The sequence below is a fragment of the Pholcus phalangioides genome, unplaced genomic scaffold (assembly GCF_987345545.1).
Source record: "Pholcus phalangioides strain wild (caught in Gottingen) unplaced genomic scaffold, Ppha-v1.0 ptg000005l_1, whole genome shotgun sequence".
NCBI lineage: Eukaryota > Metazoa > Arthropoda > Arachnida > Araneae > Pholcidae > Pholcus > Pholcus phalangioides.
Genome location: NW_028301598.1, coordinates 11,921,434 through 11,939,122, shown reverse-complemented (window position 1 = coordinate 11,939,122; position 17,689 = coordinate 11,921,434). Strand labels below are relative to the sequence as shown.

Sequence of the window (17,689 nt, the reverse complement as noted above, 5' to 3'; positions counted from 1 at the left end):
AGGTCACTCGCATGGTCACTCACTGACCTAGTCCCTTGTTTTCTGGGCAGAGGTGGATTTATGATGGGCTATAGAATTTTTGTTACCCCTCTTGCTTTCTATTAATTTTTACGTTCACTCATATCTCAGACTTGCCGCCCTGGGCTAAGCTAAGCTGAGGGCCACGCTAAGTCCTTCCCCCTCCCTGTAAATACGACACTGGTATGAACCATGGCTAACGTATGTTTCTCGACACCCTTGTGAAACTAATAATTGAATGAATTGGGTAGAAGCTGGTTCTTTCTAACCATTGTGTGAGCACATACTAATATTCTCGGCTGGACGGAAACCTTGTTTGATGGGCTCACACTTTGAGAAACACTGGTTTGTGCTATTGTTGTAAGGGTCTTTGTGGAATGGTGATTACTACTACTAAACCACACATGTACCTCGTCGTATTTCTCTGCGGAACTTCTAACGAATTGGTACATGTTGGAATGTGCATGTCCGTGTTGTGAACCTAACGAGAAGCTTGTTTCTGTGTAATGCTTGTTATAGTGCTGCCATCTACCACATATTTTTCGAACTATGAGTGCGGGTTCTTTATTATATATATAGGACTTTTTATAATCTTATAATGACATGTGAAAATTTCTGGTGAAATAATAGCATTTGCTGATGATACTAGGACTTTATATTCCGGAGAAAATTACCAAACCGTCATTAACAACACTCATTAACAGTATAGTATTAACAGTGACCTTTTAAATCTTCGAAATTGGTTTCTTGATAACATCCTTGAGAGATAAATATTTCTAAAACTAAATTTATTAACATTTCATTAACAAATATATTTAGCTAATCGGTTTTAATCCACCTTTCCATAATCAACTCTTCTCCTGCATTAACTCATGTACATGCACAAACTCTTGATCAAATTTATATATTATTATAAAATATCTTGGTGCATATATTGATCAAAATTTAAAATTTCATTCTCACTTAGAATATCTTCAAATAAAGCTCCGGGTTTTAGTTTACAAATTTTACCATTTAAAACCATTTGTATAAATCAATCCTTCGTAATCACATATTACTACTCGGTGGTTCACTCACATTTATTCTATGGTCCTATTCGTTTTTTTTTTACCACCGCTGAACAATGTTCAGAAAACCTAAGCAGTTCGTCAATGAGAATTCCCAAATCGGTGACCCTAGTTGCATCCGTAATAGTAATATGATCCCACTCGTAAGTGAACGTGTGTTGTTCGAACCAAAATGAGCGACCATGCACTTGTCAACGCTAAACATCATGCTGCATTCATTTGCTCATGCTGCAATCCTGTTTAAGTTAGTCTGGAACAACTCCCTATCGCTTTGATTTCCGACTACCTCCATTAATTTCACGTCATCTGCGGATTTACTAACAATCCCGTCGATACTCTGATCGAGTTAATCGATTAAAAGTGGAAAAGCATGAGCCAAAGGAAACTTCCCTGAGGAACTGCCCTCTTCACACCTGTCCAATCAAAAAATTCCCTGTTGATCACAACCCAGTGTGAACTATCTCGCAACCACGATTTCTATTCAATTCAACAAGTTACTTATCCCCCCCACCAATGTCAATCTCATATTAACGCTTCAAGAGTTTACCATGACGGACCCAATCGAATGCCTTGTGGGTATCAAGATGAACAACATCGATTTTTTCACCATTTCCTAAAACCTTAGTCACGTGATCATAGAGGCAAAGGAGGTTAGTTGCTCATTACCTCCCCTTCCTGAGCCCATGCTCATTATCCGACATTACATTATTCTCGCCTACCCACTTCACCAATTGCCTTTTGATAATAATTTCTAAAATTTTCGTGAGGAGGCTCGTCAAACTTGCTGAACGATTCGACACGGTTTCTCTAATACCCTTTTTAAATATAGGAACCACATTAGCAAGCTTCCAATCCCCTGGGACAATACCCTCAGCAACACTACCCCTGTCGATCTTTGTAACTTGCCCATATAGTTCATTTGCACATTCCCTAAATATATCATCTGGTGCTGGTGCTTTGCTAGCACATGCATTTTTTAAAAGTTTTAGACTTCCACATCTTCTACTCGAATATCGTTGAGGATTTCATTACCCTCATGCAACACCCATAAGTTGAATATCGTTTTCTCTATTAAAAGCTGACGCGAAAAAAATCATTAAAAGCCCAACACATTCCTACATTGCTGTCTACCCTAGACCCTACTATTGAGAAAGGGCCACCTGTCCCCTTACATTCATTATTGACGTACAAGAAAATGATTTTGGGTCAGAGCCAATATTACCTACCAACCTAGATTCAACTCCGCTTTTTGTCTTTTATCCTTTCTTTAACGTCCTTCTTTTATGAGTAAACAATGACAAGTCACCTCATCTACTTTTATACTATCTGAATGCTCTTTTCTTTTCAAGATAAATATTCCGCACGCTATCCGTGAATCAGAGAGTTAGCTACACTGCTGACCACCGTAAATGCAACACCCTGAAGGAAGCATGCAAATAATATGAAATTTGCAACATGCATTAGCGGAGGTGAGATATGCAAATGATTAGAATTTCAGCGCAGACGCACATCACGCGCGCCTGTGGCGCCACTTCAAAGCGCTATTTAAGGCTTGGAGATTTCGACGATTTGAAGTACGGCAATTGTGTTTTTCTTGAGGTTTTTTCAAAAAAACGATCAATTATGCCTCGTAGAAAACAGCGATCATCTTTTGATCAAGTATCCAAGTTCGACAGAGGAAGGATAGTGGCCTACCGAGATTGTGGATTATCTTTCAGGGAAATCGGTAGTCGTGTTGGACGAAACCAAACAACTGTAATGCGGATATGTGATCGTTGGATGCAGGAGGCTACTCCAAGTCAGAGGTGGGTAATTCCCCATTAATAATATTATTATTATCATTAACTAACCCCCATTCCCGTCTACGTGGTCTGGAAGTAAAAAACCTGACCTAAGCGTATCGTAAACCTCTCAGACCCCTACCCCGTATTCAGGTGAATCCCATCCCAACGAAGTCACTTATTGGTGAATGCAGAAAGCTCCAAGAATGTGATTCCAAGTGAGGATCAAATGTCCTTCAGGCGTGACAAGAAAAGAATCCAAAGGTATCATCCTCAAAAAGTTTCAAAAGAATTACCACTAATTCTACTCATTAAAATATGCACAAAGATATGAAAATATTCGGCGGAATTATTATGGGTCACTCAAAAAATGTAAATATTAATATTTTTAACGTCAATAGAGACCAAGAATGACAAAAATACCACAACTCTAGAGTGTTAGAGCAGCACCTCCTAGAGATAGAAGGCCTCCACACTCTGCTTATGACATCAGTAAGTAGTCCATTTTCCTTCAAAATATTCGGGGGAGAAAAAATTCCCTGCTCGTGTGCCAGTATCATCGTTGTGAGCAAAAGAAATAATCGGGCTCAGAATTGGCGATTTCTGTGCCCCACATTCAATCTCTATGTGGTATTTGTGAGCCAATCAGGAAGATCTACGCCAAAATACGAAATAGGATGCTGTGTTTTAAAATGTGGCAAACTTGCTAGGTAGTCTAGGTAAGAGGCCTTCTATCTCTAGGAGGTGCTGTTAGAGACATTCAAACAACACATGATCAGGTACAGCATATACAAAGAAAGAGGGGGAGGGAAAAGAAATAACTGGTTTCTAGAAGAGAGAAGCTGGTAGGTGAAGAAAAAAAACGCGCGCAGCACGAAAGCGCTAAATTTAAAAAATAAAAGTATAACGTTTTGCTTATGCATTATGCTATTTTGTCTCCCATCGCTTTCTTTTATATATTGTCATATTAAATTTCCTCACCCCACCTCTCTCCCGTTATTTTTCTTCTCCTCGCTTAGTATTCAACAGAAAACGAAAAAAGGAGCTCGAGAGTTAAAAGAACATTTTATAGATATCGCCAAGAAGAGCAAAAGGCGATGAGTAGCCAACTTTTCTTTTTTAACAGTTTTTTGCGTCTTTAATAATTGACCTCCGCCGCTAATTTTTTTCGTTCGTTTGTATTTCTGGGTGAGATGAATGCACTTTAATTTTTTCATAATTTTTTGAGGACGACACCTTCGGACCCTTTCCTTGCAAGTTAAAGTGGTGGATCCTACTCCTATACCCCCCCCCCCACTACCTCTTGGCACTACTGGAATAACTACCACATCTGAACCCGCCTCCAGAGTGGATAATAGCAAGTCCCAGTACTCCGATAGAGACTCCCTTATATCCGCTGCTCCCTGATTTGTTCCCACCCACATGATTACCCACCCGGGGAGCTTTCGCCTACGAAAAACGTCTTGAACGTTGCCAATCTTTCCCCCAGGAAGACAACAGCGCTCGAAACTCCGAAAATCTCTACACACCCTGTTCCCCAGTTCCCTAACCATAGAATACCAGATAATTAAAATCTCATCACTATCCCCACCCCCCTCTGCCTCATGTTCGACAACGCATTCACCCTCTAAACTTCTTCGACGACAGATGGCTCCGTTGTACATGAGCCCTCTAAAACCCTAACTTTCTCGTGTAACGTTTCGACCTCGAGTTCCAACCTTGCGGAAGTGTACCAAGAAATTACTTCGTTGTTCTTTTAACAGCTTCATCTTATTTTTATGTACCACTACAAAGGCCACAACGGACGAAATGCCCAACGAGGTGGTTGTAAAAACAATGGCTTCATTTTTTTCAATAAAAAATGGCGTCAACATTTTATGTTAAACAATGATTTTTGTCGTACTTTCACGTAACAATATGGCTGATTCTTGATATCTCTTTTTTTTGTGTTCATCAATTGCTGCAATATTTTTTAACTGGCAATGATTGTTTTTTATCCAACAATAGTTGTAATTTTTTGCATAGCAATAGTTGTAATTTTTTGTATAGCAATAGTTGTAATTTTTTGTATAGCAATAGTTGTAATTTTTCATCCAACAATGGTTATATATTATTTGTCCAACAATGGTTATATATTATTTGTCCAACAATGGTTATATATTATTTGTCCAACAATGGTTATATATTATTTGTCCAACAATGGTTATATATTATTTGTCCAACAATGGTTATATATTATTTGTCCAACAATTGTTGCAATTTTTCATCAATTAATGGTTGCACTTTTTATCCAACAATCGTTGTAATTTTTTGTATTGCAATAGTTGTAATTTTTTGTATTGCAATAGTTGTAATTTTTTGTATTGCAATAGTTGTAATTTTTATCCAACAATGGTTATATATTATTTGTCCAACAATTTTTGCAATTTTTCATCAATTAATGGTTGCACTTTTTATCCAACAATGGTTATATATTATTTGTCCAACAATTTTTGCAATTTTTCATCAATTAATGGTTGCACTTTTTATCCAACAATGTTTGCATTTTTTATCCAACAAAGGTTGAAATTTTTTATCCAAAAATAGTTTCATTTTTTTTCGACAATGGCTTTACATCCAACAATGGGTATATTTTTTCATCAACAACGGTTATAATTTTTTTTATCGAGTAATTGAATTCATTCTTCCAATCAGAAGATTTTTGAGCCAACAATGGTGGTTTTTTTAATATCAAATTATTTTCCCCCTTCATTACTTTCGGTGATAAACATAATGTTTATCGTCGTTATGGTCGTTAACAATGCCTAAATGCCGAAGAGCCTCATTTTGAAAGACACCAACAATTTCGTCGAAGAAATGGATCAAAACTATTGTCAGTTTAACAATAATTCTTATTTTTCATAACTTCTTATCATAACATTCTTATTTTTCACTTATCCGACAGTAATTTTTTTGTTTCTGAAACCGAAGTATAGATTTCGCACGCTCATTGTTGTTATTTTTCTCAACAATCGCTTTATCGATAGTTGAGAGGTTTGCCCAACAGACTTTTCGTCTTTTTCGGATCGTTAAAAAAATTAAATTGCATCAATATCAAAGCATTCTTGAATCGTTACGGATTAAAAACAGCGATGTGGATTAATTTAAATGGAAACCCAAAGTACAACACTGAGTAATAAAGTGATTGTTACTTACCGGACGAATCCAACAGATATTGTGTGGTCGACGGCTTGATTCTTGGCGAGTTTTCTTTTCTCGAGCCACTTTTCTTTGGGGACCAAATAAATGTGCAGCTCCACAAGCTTCACGAGCAACAATAGAATTAAAAAATTAATTAGAGTAATAATTACGAATAAATATTTATGCAAATTATCACAGCAGTTGCTCTCTGTGGCGAGACTTCTTTTTTCTTCTCGTTAAAAGCTTCGCCACAGAGAGCAACAGGACTACAACGGTGAAATCTTCAATCATTTCACTTCATTCATAGTTATAAAAATTGATGACAGGTGACAGCACTACACATAACAAGTATTGCACAGAAATAAATTTCATGTTAGGTTCACAACACGTACACGCACATTCCGACATGTAACAATTCGTTAGAGATTCCGTAGAGGAATGTGTACGAGGTTCATGTACGGTTAAGTAGCAGTAGTCTTGTAAACAATCGAATGAATTACTCAACAATTATTTATAATTCTTTTACGGTTCCATAAACTTTCCGATCACTTTTATAGTGTTGCAATGAATTTCTTTCAATTCTTTCAGTCAAAATTTTACAGTTGACATTAGCTATGATACAAGTAATTAAGAAGACAAGCGTAATTTTCATTGTTGTGATTCGATCGTTGATGATAAGTTATATTGTCGTCCCATATAAAATGCCGAAAGAGTGTCAAGATGTATTCTGGAAATACGGTTACGGCTATAATCAACGCATTATAATGTAGCGGTAGTCAATCAATGTGCCACGGCCTTATGATGCATCACAGAAGTTCCTCGAGATCAGTTAGGGTGCCTTAAGGTATTCCACATCCTATTCTCATCCCTAAGGGTGCCACAATTGCAAAAAGTCTGAAAAGTCATATTCTTAGGACTAAATGCTATGCTCATAGTGATTTTCATTTCGGTAATCCAACTCAGTGATTTTCAATGGATGTGCAACGGCACTTTTGTGTTTTTAGTGCCGTGAAAATGATCAATATTCATCAAGATATCTTTGGGGGAGAATGTTCCTGGCTCTGGTAATGGAGCTGTGACTCACAGTCATTCAAGGTGCCTCCGAAGTGCCTCGAGATGTAACAAAGGCAGTGAGATATTTTAAAACATAATCTCATTCTCAATGGTGTAACGAATGTAAAGCGCTTTAGAATTCGTGTTCTGAAACCTAAACTGTTGCAATAATTTTCATTTTATAGTCTACATGATGATTTGAAAAAAGGTGTGAAACGCCACTGTTGATTTTTTGGTGCCTTGAGTTGCGTTGGTTTTCCACGAGGTATCCTAGCTGTTGGTAACGGGGCTGTGACCTACAATTAGTGAGTCACGACAATTCACTGTGCCGATTAAGTGCCTCGAGATGTATCAAGGATGCCATAAAATACACTGCTGGCCACCGTAAATGCAACACCCTGAAGGAAGCATGCAAATAATATGAAATTTACAACATGCATTAGCGGAGGTGAGATATGCAAATGATTAGAATTTCAGCGCAGACGCAAATCACGCGCGCCTGTGGCGCCACTTCAAAACGCTATTTAAGGCTCGGAGATTTCGACGATTTGAAGTACGGCAATTGTGTTTTTCTTGTGGTTTTTTCAAAAAAACGATCAATTATGCCTCGTAGAAAACAGCGATCATCTTTTGATCAAGTATCCAAGTTCGACAGAGGAAGGATAGTGGCCTACCGAGATTGCGGATTACCTTTCAGGGAAATCGGTAGTCGTGTTGGACGAAACCAAACAACTGTAATGCGGATATGTGATCGTTGGATGCAGGAGGGTACGAAGGACCGACGTGTTCGATCGCATCCACCTCAGTGCACCACTTCACGTGATGACAGACGTATTGTGCGTATGGCAGTGACGGATCGCTCAGCCACATCACGAACCATAGCACAGCACATTCAGTCTGTACCGCATCATCCAGTGTCTGCGCGTACCATTCGACGCCGTTTACAGCAGAGTGGTCTGTCCGCAAGACGTCCATTGCTTCGATTACCCTTGACGCAAAACCACAGACGTCTCCACCGCCAATGGTGCGATGAAAGAAGGATGTGGACGGCACAATGGAATGAAATTGTCTTTACTGACGAGTCACGCTTCTGTCTGCAACACCACGATGGTCGGATTCGAGTCTGGAGACACCGTGGAGAGAGGATGCTGAACAGCTGCGTTATGCACCGCCACACTGGTCCTGCACCGGGTATTATGGTATGGGGCGGTATTGGATATCACTCTCGCACTCCTCTAGTACGCATTGCCGGTACTTTTAAAAGCCAGCGCTACATCTCCGAGGTGTTGGAGCCAGTTGTCCTTCCTTACCTTCAGGGCTTGCCCACAGCCATATTTCAACAGGATAATGCGCGACCACACGTGGCACGCATTGTCCAAAGGTTCTTCGTCAATCGCCAGATTGAATTGCTTCCCTGGCCAGCTCGCTCTCCGGATCTTTCGCAGATAGAAAACATGTGGTCCATGGTTGCTCAACGATTGACCCAGATTACATCCCCAGCTGCCACACCAGATCAACTTTGGCAACGCGTGGAAGCTGCTTGGTCTGCTGTACCCCAAGAACACATCCAAAGTCTCTTTGAATCAATGCCGAGGCGTGTGGCAGCGGTGATCTCCAACAATGGCGGCTACTCTGGCTACTGATTTTGGCAGGAACCACACTTCACAGAAGTCTATAAATTTAATCATTTGATGCTTGGTCAACATGTTATCTACAAAATAAATATTGTTGCGATATCTCTTGTCTTTCTTGGTGTTGCAATTTGGGTGGCCAGCAGTGTATTTTATTCAACACACATTAATATCAGACATCAGTGATCTTTATGTATTGATATTAAGTTTATAATGATTTACATTTCGCACAGTTTCAACGTGATTTGGCATTCTCATTTTGACGTCTCATTCTCAAGGGTGCCACGAATCAAAAATTTAGAAATTTATATGTTCTAAAGGTCAATTTTACATTTAATAATATAACACGGTGATTTCCAAAGGCCATTTGTCACGGCAATTTTCTTCTTGGGTGCCATGAGCTTCGCAACATAACGCGAATGATATCGGTCTTAAGGATTTTATAGATTTGATCTAACCGCGGCATTTTAGGATGCTGCCGAAGGGCCAGCATGTGCGAATAGAAGTACTAGCAGATATTCAGTGTCTTAGTCTCATGGTGAGGAAAACATAACTGCTTTTATAATTAATTTTATCCAGACGTGATATTTGCAGTGATTTTCAGATAATATTCTGATGATGCTTTTCCTAAATGGTTTGACGCAATCTGAGACACCATGCACGTGTCCACGCTGAAAGTCATGCTGCGTTCATTTGCCCATGCAGCAATCCTATTTCAGTTGGCCTTTAGCAACTCCCTATCACTTTCATTCCGACCACTCCCGATATTAGTTTACGTCATCTGCGAATTTGAGAACAGTGCCATCGATTCTTTGATCGAGTTTATCTCTAAGAAGTGAAAATAGTATACAAATACAAATACAAGGCCACAACAGGCAAAATGCCCAATGAGGTGGCTGAGAAAAAGATATAATATGGATGGCATATATTTCACAGAAATACAGCAACCCAATTAGAAATACAATTGCAAAAACATATATACATATATACATGAAGAAATATTACGCAATGCCCATAAGAATACTTATGGTTGTCTTATTCTAAGTATGGATAGAGCTTCTCGATTTACCACAACATGTTCATCGTATTTATTTTTAAATGTGTCAATTGTGTTACAATTTACTACCTCCGGGGTAAAGCTATGCCATTTATTAACAACCCTATCAGAGAAAAATTCTACTGCGACACCATAACCTCGCATTGTCCCTTACCAATCGATACTGGTGTGATGTCCCCTTGTAAAAGCAAAAAGCAGTCGATTGACGGAATAGTGAATAATAATTCGCGCGCGCGCGCGTGTGTGTGTTCGTTCCATCCTATCTATCCCACAGAAAATTTTGAACACTTCGATCATGTCTCCCCGACACCTGCGTTCATCCAATGTAGACATGTTTAAAAAATGTAGTCTCTCTTCATAACTCGAGCCCCGTGTTCCAATAAGGACACGCGTAACTCTTCTCTGCACAAGCTCAACCAAGTCTATGTCCTTCTGTGGGTATGGTCTCCAAAACTTCACGGCATACTCCAGTGCAGGACGAGCTAAACCTCAGAGAAGCGGAAGAATGACTTTAGGAGAACGCGAAGGGACCTTTTTGAAAATGAGACCAAGCATTCTATTCGATTTTTTGACCACCGCTGAACAATGTTCAGAAAACCTAAGCCGCTCGTCAATGAGAATTCCTAAATCGATTACCCTAATTGCATCCGGGATAGTGACACCATTCAACTCGTAAGAGAACCGTGGGTTGTTCGAACCAAAATGAGCGACCATGCACTTGTCAACGCTAAACCTCATGCTCCATTCATTTGCCCATGCTGCAATCCTGTTTAAGTTGGTCTGGAGCAACTCCCTATCGCTTTGATTTCCGATTACTCCCGTTAGCTTCACGTCATCTGCGAATTTGCTAGGAATCCCCTATTGAAAAGGTATGGGGCCCAGGACGCTTCCTTGAAGAACTCCAATAGTGACGCCTGTCCAATCACAGAATTCCCCGTTCACCATAACCTATTGTGACCTATCTGTCAACCACGATTCTATCCAATTCAGCAAGATGCCTCCAATCCCAATCCCGTGTAACCTCTTCAAGAATTTTCCATGTTGGAGCCGATCGAATGCCTTCTGGAAATCAAAGTACACATCATCTACATTTTTGCCCTTACCTAAAGCCTTAGTCACGTGATCATAGAAGCAAAGGAAGTTAGTTACACGTGACTTTTCGTTGCTGAACCCATGCTGATTATCCGATAATACACTATTCTCGTCTAGCCACTTCACCAATTGCTTTTCGATAATAATTTCTAAAATTTTCGAGAGGGAGCTCGTCAAACCAACACCACCTACAGAAAAAAGCCTCCGCACGAAGCTAGTGACGTCAATGAAGACCATTTCTCCAATTGCCATTGGATATACTGCAAAAAAATGTAAAGGTATCGCATGCGTGGGCCTGCTACATATGTATATACTTTTTTGCGTTTTTAAACCTTTGTAAAAAATGTAAAGCTTAATTTTGTTAATCAGTTGCTAACAAAAAACCAGTCTGGTTATGTGGGAGACTAGACAGGGATCTTAATTTAATTTATTTGGCATGAAATAATGTCTTTGAGTTGAATCACGAGTAGTGTCTCTCCTCTTACGGCGAGATGGATTGCATTTGCGGCGTCCGATTTACAAGAAATACCGTATGTCCTCCGGGATGAGTCGGAGTAATCTCTCGAGCTTAACACCCCGACTGATTCAAACCGGTCTCTTTGAAAACTTCCGCTAACCTTTCTCTCAAAACATCGAAGTTAGTTTTCTGAAAACATTATTGTTATGAATCTTAACCGAAGAAAACTTACAGAAAAAACTGACGACACGATGATCATTGGAAAAAAATTCCCCCCCCCCCCCACCGAAACATGGATGGTCAACAACATCCTCGGAACTAGTGAGAACTAAATACAAAATAGCACTACCTCTAGTGGCTTCTGATACATGCTGACACAAAAAGGTATCGAGCACCAACTTAAGAAAGTCCGTTCATATTGATCTCTAGCTGAAAGATTCTCTCAATCTATACCCGTGTAATCGAAATCCCCTAATATTACAACGCTCTTACGCTTACATAAATGTAGGAAGTTTCATCATGAAGTTTAGCGATGTAGTTTGGATCCCTATTAGGTGAATTGTAACAAACCCCAACAATAAGTTTATGACGTCTTTTGTTTTCAAGCTCCATGTAGTTTCAATATCACTTCTTTGCACGTTACACTCTCTAGCCTTCAAACATAATTTCACGTATAACAACACTCCACCCCCTTTCCTATCCGATCTATTTCTTAGAAAAGTGTCGTATCCTGAGATGTGTAAGAGAAGATTCATCCCCATCGTTTGCCCAAGATTCTGTAATGGCTATAATATCCAGGCCCACACACAGCTATCATAGTTTCTAAAACATCTTTCCTATTACCCAAGCACCTGGCATTTATTAGCACACATTTTAATTTGCCCGGTGATTTAGTGTCAATTGAGAAGCCATCCAAGTCAGAGGTGGGTAATTCCCCATTAATAATATTATTATTATCATTAACTAACCCCCATTCCCATCTACGTGGTCTGGAAGTAAAAAACCTGACCTAAGTCTATCGTAAACCTCCCAGGCACTCCCCGACCTCGTATTCAGGTGAATCCCATCCCAACGAACCCTATCGGTAAGTGCGAGAAGCTCCAAGAACGTAACCCCAAGTGAGGAGCAAATGTCCTTCAGGCCTATATTGAATTGGTGGATCCTATTCCTATACCCCCTATTACCCCTTGGCAGCACTGGGATCGCTGCCACATCTGAACCCCCCTTCCTAGCGCATAATAGTAAATCCCGGTACTCTGACAGAGACTCAATAATATTCGCTCCTACCTGATTTGTTCCCACCCACAGAATCACCCGTCAGGGCAACTTTCGGCGATGAAAAGCTTCTCGAACATTGCTAATCTTCCCCCCAGGAAGACAACAGTGCTCGAAACCCCGAAAACCCCTACACATTCTGTTCCCCAGTTCCCTAACCATAGAATCGCCGATGATTAAACCCCTATCACTATCCCCCTCTACCTCATCCACGACCACCTATTCACCCTCTAAACTGTCGTTGTTCGTGGAGATTGCGTCTTCATCGACAGGTGGCTCCGAAAAAAGCGGGCCCTTTAAAACCCCAACACTTCGAACTAACAACTCTCTCGTAACACTTCGACGTAGAGTTCCATCATTGCCCTATCCAAACATCCCCTTACAGTTGAAACTATCAGCTACTATCCCCCTAGATCAGGGGAACCTCCCGTCGCAAGCCCTACACAATACTAGTCGAGTTCGAGGCATACTATCACTATTGCTAAAAACTAGATAATAATACTTAAAAAACAAGAAAATGAGAAACGTTAACAGGAAATTAAAATAACGTAAATTACATTACAATGCAAAATATACGTAAAAGATTGTACGAAAAAAATTAAGTAAAATAAAATGCTCAACACTAAATCTCGAAGAAAGAAATATATATGTATATGTTTTCTTTTTCTCAGCCACCTCGTTGGGCATTTTATCTGTTGTGGCCTTGTATTTGTATTTGTATAAAGAATGGAACATACCCCTAAAAATAAATAAAGAAAACACCACAGTGGTTGATCCAAAAAATATTGTAGTCATAACTATCATAAGATAATTAAGATTTGAGAAGCTAATTTTAGCCCTTGATTTCAATAAAGAATAAGAAGTTGGCTCCGTTGAAAATACGTAAAAACGCGTCATTTTTACAATAAAAGTCGGGATCCTAGAGGAGGTATGATATGATATGAGGTCGGGATGACCAAAATCACGTGAAAATAGGTAATATCGTGGGATGGTCACCTCATTCATCAAGGTGTGAGAATAAAATACATAGTACCGTTAGTTGCTTCTGAAGCGTCTCCGAAAAAAAATCATAGTACCAGATATTATTATCGCGGGAGCTTCCCCTTCGGAGTCCCCGGGAGAAGACCGGTTTAGCCCATACGTTAACGTGACCCCCTGATTCCAGCTCGTGCAACTAATGCAACTAACCACTCAGGGTGGATATCAAAAATGGGAGATGGTCACAATAATGTGACTCGGTCGGTTATAAAAACAGGTAGTCACTCTTGAAACATATCTTCCGTTTTTATGGAAATTTCAATTTGCATTCAATTGAATCTCAGTTTAATCCTTGCTAAAATATAACATTTAGAAACGCAATACTTCATGCATAATAATGACAATAATAGCCATCATCATAAACTAGCGCCAGCCAAGTCCAGTTCGTGCTGTCGCGATGGCTCCGTGTCACGAAAGCATCATGTTGTCATTTCACGATGGCATTGATTGATTGCTCAAATAAATTATATCATGATCCATGACATTCTCAAAAAATTCTAACAATTAATTCTCTAATAACTTCCATTTCCACGAGGTTGTTGTCACAGCAAAATAATAATTATTATTAGTAGTATGATAATTATTTTTACCTGTTCCGATGGAGGTCTTTTGAGATCCTCGTCCTTGTGATCGTACTGGTTGATGTTGTCGTTGAAAGTACGAGTGACGTCTACCATCATTCCAAAAATAATTGATGATAATTCGATTCTTGGTTATTGCTATCCTTTAAATGGGATATATCGTGCGAATTGGGCTATTTTATAGCTTGTTTTTCGCATCCGTTATTAGCCTTCAAATTAGGCTAAGAGAGAGAGAGAGTCGGTTCATCGGCGGGCTCTCTGTGTTGTCATACAAAAATATTGAACAAGGATCTTCGTGTCAGCCGGATCATGAGCGATCCGCTTTTTACTACCCGTGAGGCCATCTAGCGGTTGAAAATAGAGGTTTAAACTATTGAACGTTTTAAACACTAATAATTTTTACCAAGCTTTATTTTGAAAACACGATGGAAAATACAGGGTAGGAGAACAGTGCGTGACACATTTTAAAAATCAATATAAAATAAACCAATGAAAACGTGTGGTTTGCTCAATATTTATCACCATGTCGTAGAGTGGTATACAATTTCACTACTAGATGGTGCTGCATCACGAAAAATTGCCGTAACGTATTAAAGGTGGCATAGAGAGCGAACAAGGTATTTTCTTGACTGTATACCATGATAAGCATTTTGGTGAAAACCGTCTCCAATCTATCGGTTGTTTTTGCTTCATAAAAAATAAAAAATGGTTGGAAATTTCAGTACTAGATGGCGCTGTATTACGAGAAATTTGTTTTAACGAATAAAGTGTGACATAAATAGTCTAGATGGCGCAACAAGTCAACAACGAATTTTTCAGACCGATGTATTGCCGGTAGTTTGCACCAAAATGCTCATCATGGCGTAACAATGTTTTTTGATGCAAAAAAAATAAATAAAAATGGTTGAAAGCTTCACTACTAGATGGCACTGTATTACGATAAAATTTTCTGAAAGCATAAAATGTGACATAAAAGTGTAGATGGTGCAACAGTTCAACGAGGAACTTTCTTGATCAATGAATAGGAGGCGGTTTGTACATAAATGTTGTCTTTTTAATATAAAAGAAGAAATGGTTTTAAATTTCACTACCAGACGACGCTGTATTAAGAAATATTTTGTCTTAACACAAAAATGTGACATAAAAGTGTTGATAGCGCAATAAGTCAACAAGGAACTTTCCTGATCGAAGAAGTGAAGACGGTTCGCACCAAAATGCTTACCGGTGCATAAAAAGTTGTTGTTTTTTAAATGTAAAATAAAAAATTTCACTACTAGATGACGCTGTATCACCAAATATTATGTCTTCACGTAAAAATTGTGACATAGAGACTGTAGATGGCGCAATAAGTGAACAAGGAATTTTTCTGGCCGATAGATTGGAGTTGACCGTAACCGTGAACAGTTATGTAGAGCGCCAGACCTAATTTTAAGGCCTGCATCCATCGAGCCTATTTTATCGGAGAGAGTATGACGTCAGAGTTCTCTGCCTTCGCAGTACTAAGAACGGTGTCCGCAACATCGGAAGATCACGTGACGGTTTAACGTTGGCGCAATCTCCGTTACTTACTTCTGGAATCCATTGGAGTTTAAAGGTTTTTAAACAATAAACGAAAGGAATAATTTCAGCATCGATGAGATAATTCCAAAATTAACGAATAATATAATTTCATCATTGATGAAAAAAGTGATAATTCGAGAATTAATGAAAGTGTATTAATAAAATAACAAGTTGAAAAATTTAAGAGATGGTAGTACACACAAAAACAAAGAATTTGCATCGAAGAAAAAATTCATGGTCTAAAATGCAATGCAAACGCTTTAACGCGTTTCGAAATGGCCACTCTGCACACGTTAAAACTGCATTCCTGTTGAAATTTATCGGGAGAAAAAAAACTCACCATGAATGCAAATGTAACCTGGGGACGAAGAAGAAGCCGTATGTGAACCTGCGTCGCAGTGAATAAAAAGCGCGGACGCCAGCCCTGTGAAGTTAGCCAGCTCCGTTTCGCACAGCTGCCGATGCAATCGCGCAAATGTTTTCGGATTGGACAACCACCCTTGAGAAAAACGCTCACCTTATATTCGTGCTGCCTCTGTGGTACTTCCATTCACAGCTTCGTCAATGAAATTCATGTCGTCTTTTTCAGTATTGCTAAAGTATTGCTAAAGTACGTACAACCTATTAGAACAGCTGCACGGCGGAATAACTCCACGGGGTTGGCGTCCGCGCCTTTTATTCACTGTGACGCAGCACATTTGCATACGGTTTCTTCTTCTTCCCCCCCCCCCCCAGGTTACATTTGCATGCATGGTATTATTTTTCTCTTGACAAATTTTTATCAGGAATGCCGCTTCAACGTTTGCGTGTCATGTTAGACCATGCGTTCTTTGATGAAAATTGTTTACATTGGTATGTACTATCACCTCTTAAAGTTTTCCCCATATTTTCTGAATCACCCCATATATAGGGTGCATAGACAACAGCGCGTATGGCATTTTACTGATGAATAGGCTCATACTTCTAATTATAAAAGGTATTCAAATAACGTGAACTACTCAGATATGTCATCCGCATTGCAAGTTACTTTGTATAGTTATTAAAATAAAAATGTTAACATTTTATACAGACATCCTGTGTAATAAAAAACTCAAAGCGAATGTTGTTGCCCTGTCTCTCCTGATGACAACTAAAAAATGTTTTTGCGTTTCTTCTAATCAGCGTTAAATGCAGGCGAAACGGTTTATCCGTACTTAAAGCTGTTTTTTCTCCAACTTTCCTTCAAGTTTTGAATTCGGATATCCCATTACACTTGGAAGCGTGGAAATTTCTTTGTTGTCATCAGGAGGGACAGGGCAACAACATTCACTTTGAGTTTTTTTATCACACAGGGTGCCTGTATAAAATGCTGACATCTTTATTTTAATAACTATACAAAGCAACTTGCAAGGCGAATGACATATCTGAGTAGTTCACGTTAATTGGATACCCTTTATAATTGGAGGTATGCCTCTAGCACCAACGGTTTGCCAATAAAATGTCACACGACCTGCAACTTACGCATTTATATGCAACGCTTTTTTTTTCCATTTCCTTCTTCATGTTAATGTTATTTAAATTGCGGGGGGGGGGGGGGGATTTCGAATAAGATATTCTATGCATTTTGTTTGAAATTAAATTTCTTTAATCACTCTTTTGCTTACGTTGAAAATGAATCGTACCATCATGTGATAATTAATTACTATATACGTTGTATTTGTAATAATTTTGTGCGCACGTAAAGCAGGCTTCTGAACCATGCCTCACAGGCATGTAATATTGATGTTTCAATTGTCTTAATATGTATTTCGTTAACAAGTCCTGGTCATATTCCCCAAGTGGCTTTCACAAAACCTCTCAGTTTAGGAGAAAAATCAAACACATTTTCTCTCGCATCCTCAAAATGTTGTTGAAAACTGA

The 17,689-nt window shown here is 39.1% G+C and overlaps 1 protein-coding gene across 2 annotated transcripts in view; it reads right to left on the bottom strand.

Moving 5' to 3' along the window:
• Positions 1–14,481, bottom strand: part of LOC149086305 (uncharacterized) — a 190,067-nt gene extending 175,586 nt beyond the window's left edge. For both annotated transcript variants that reach the window (XM_089232327.1, XM_089232328.1), the window contains exons 1-2: positions 14,240–14,481; positions 6,062–6,168 (exon numbers count right to left, since the gene is read on the bottom strand). In XM_089232327.1, coding sequence (XP_089088453.1) covers positions 6,062–6,168; positions 14,240–14,329 — 197 coding nt within the window. In that variant the 5' untranslated portion in view covers positions 14,330–14,481. The remainder of the gene's footprint in view (positions 1–6,061; positions 6,169–14,239) is intronic.
• Positions 14,482–17,689: the final 3,208 nt, after the last annotated feature.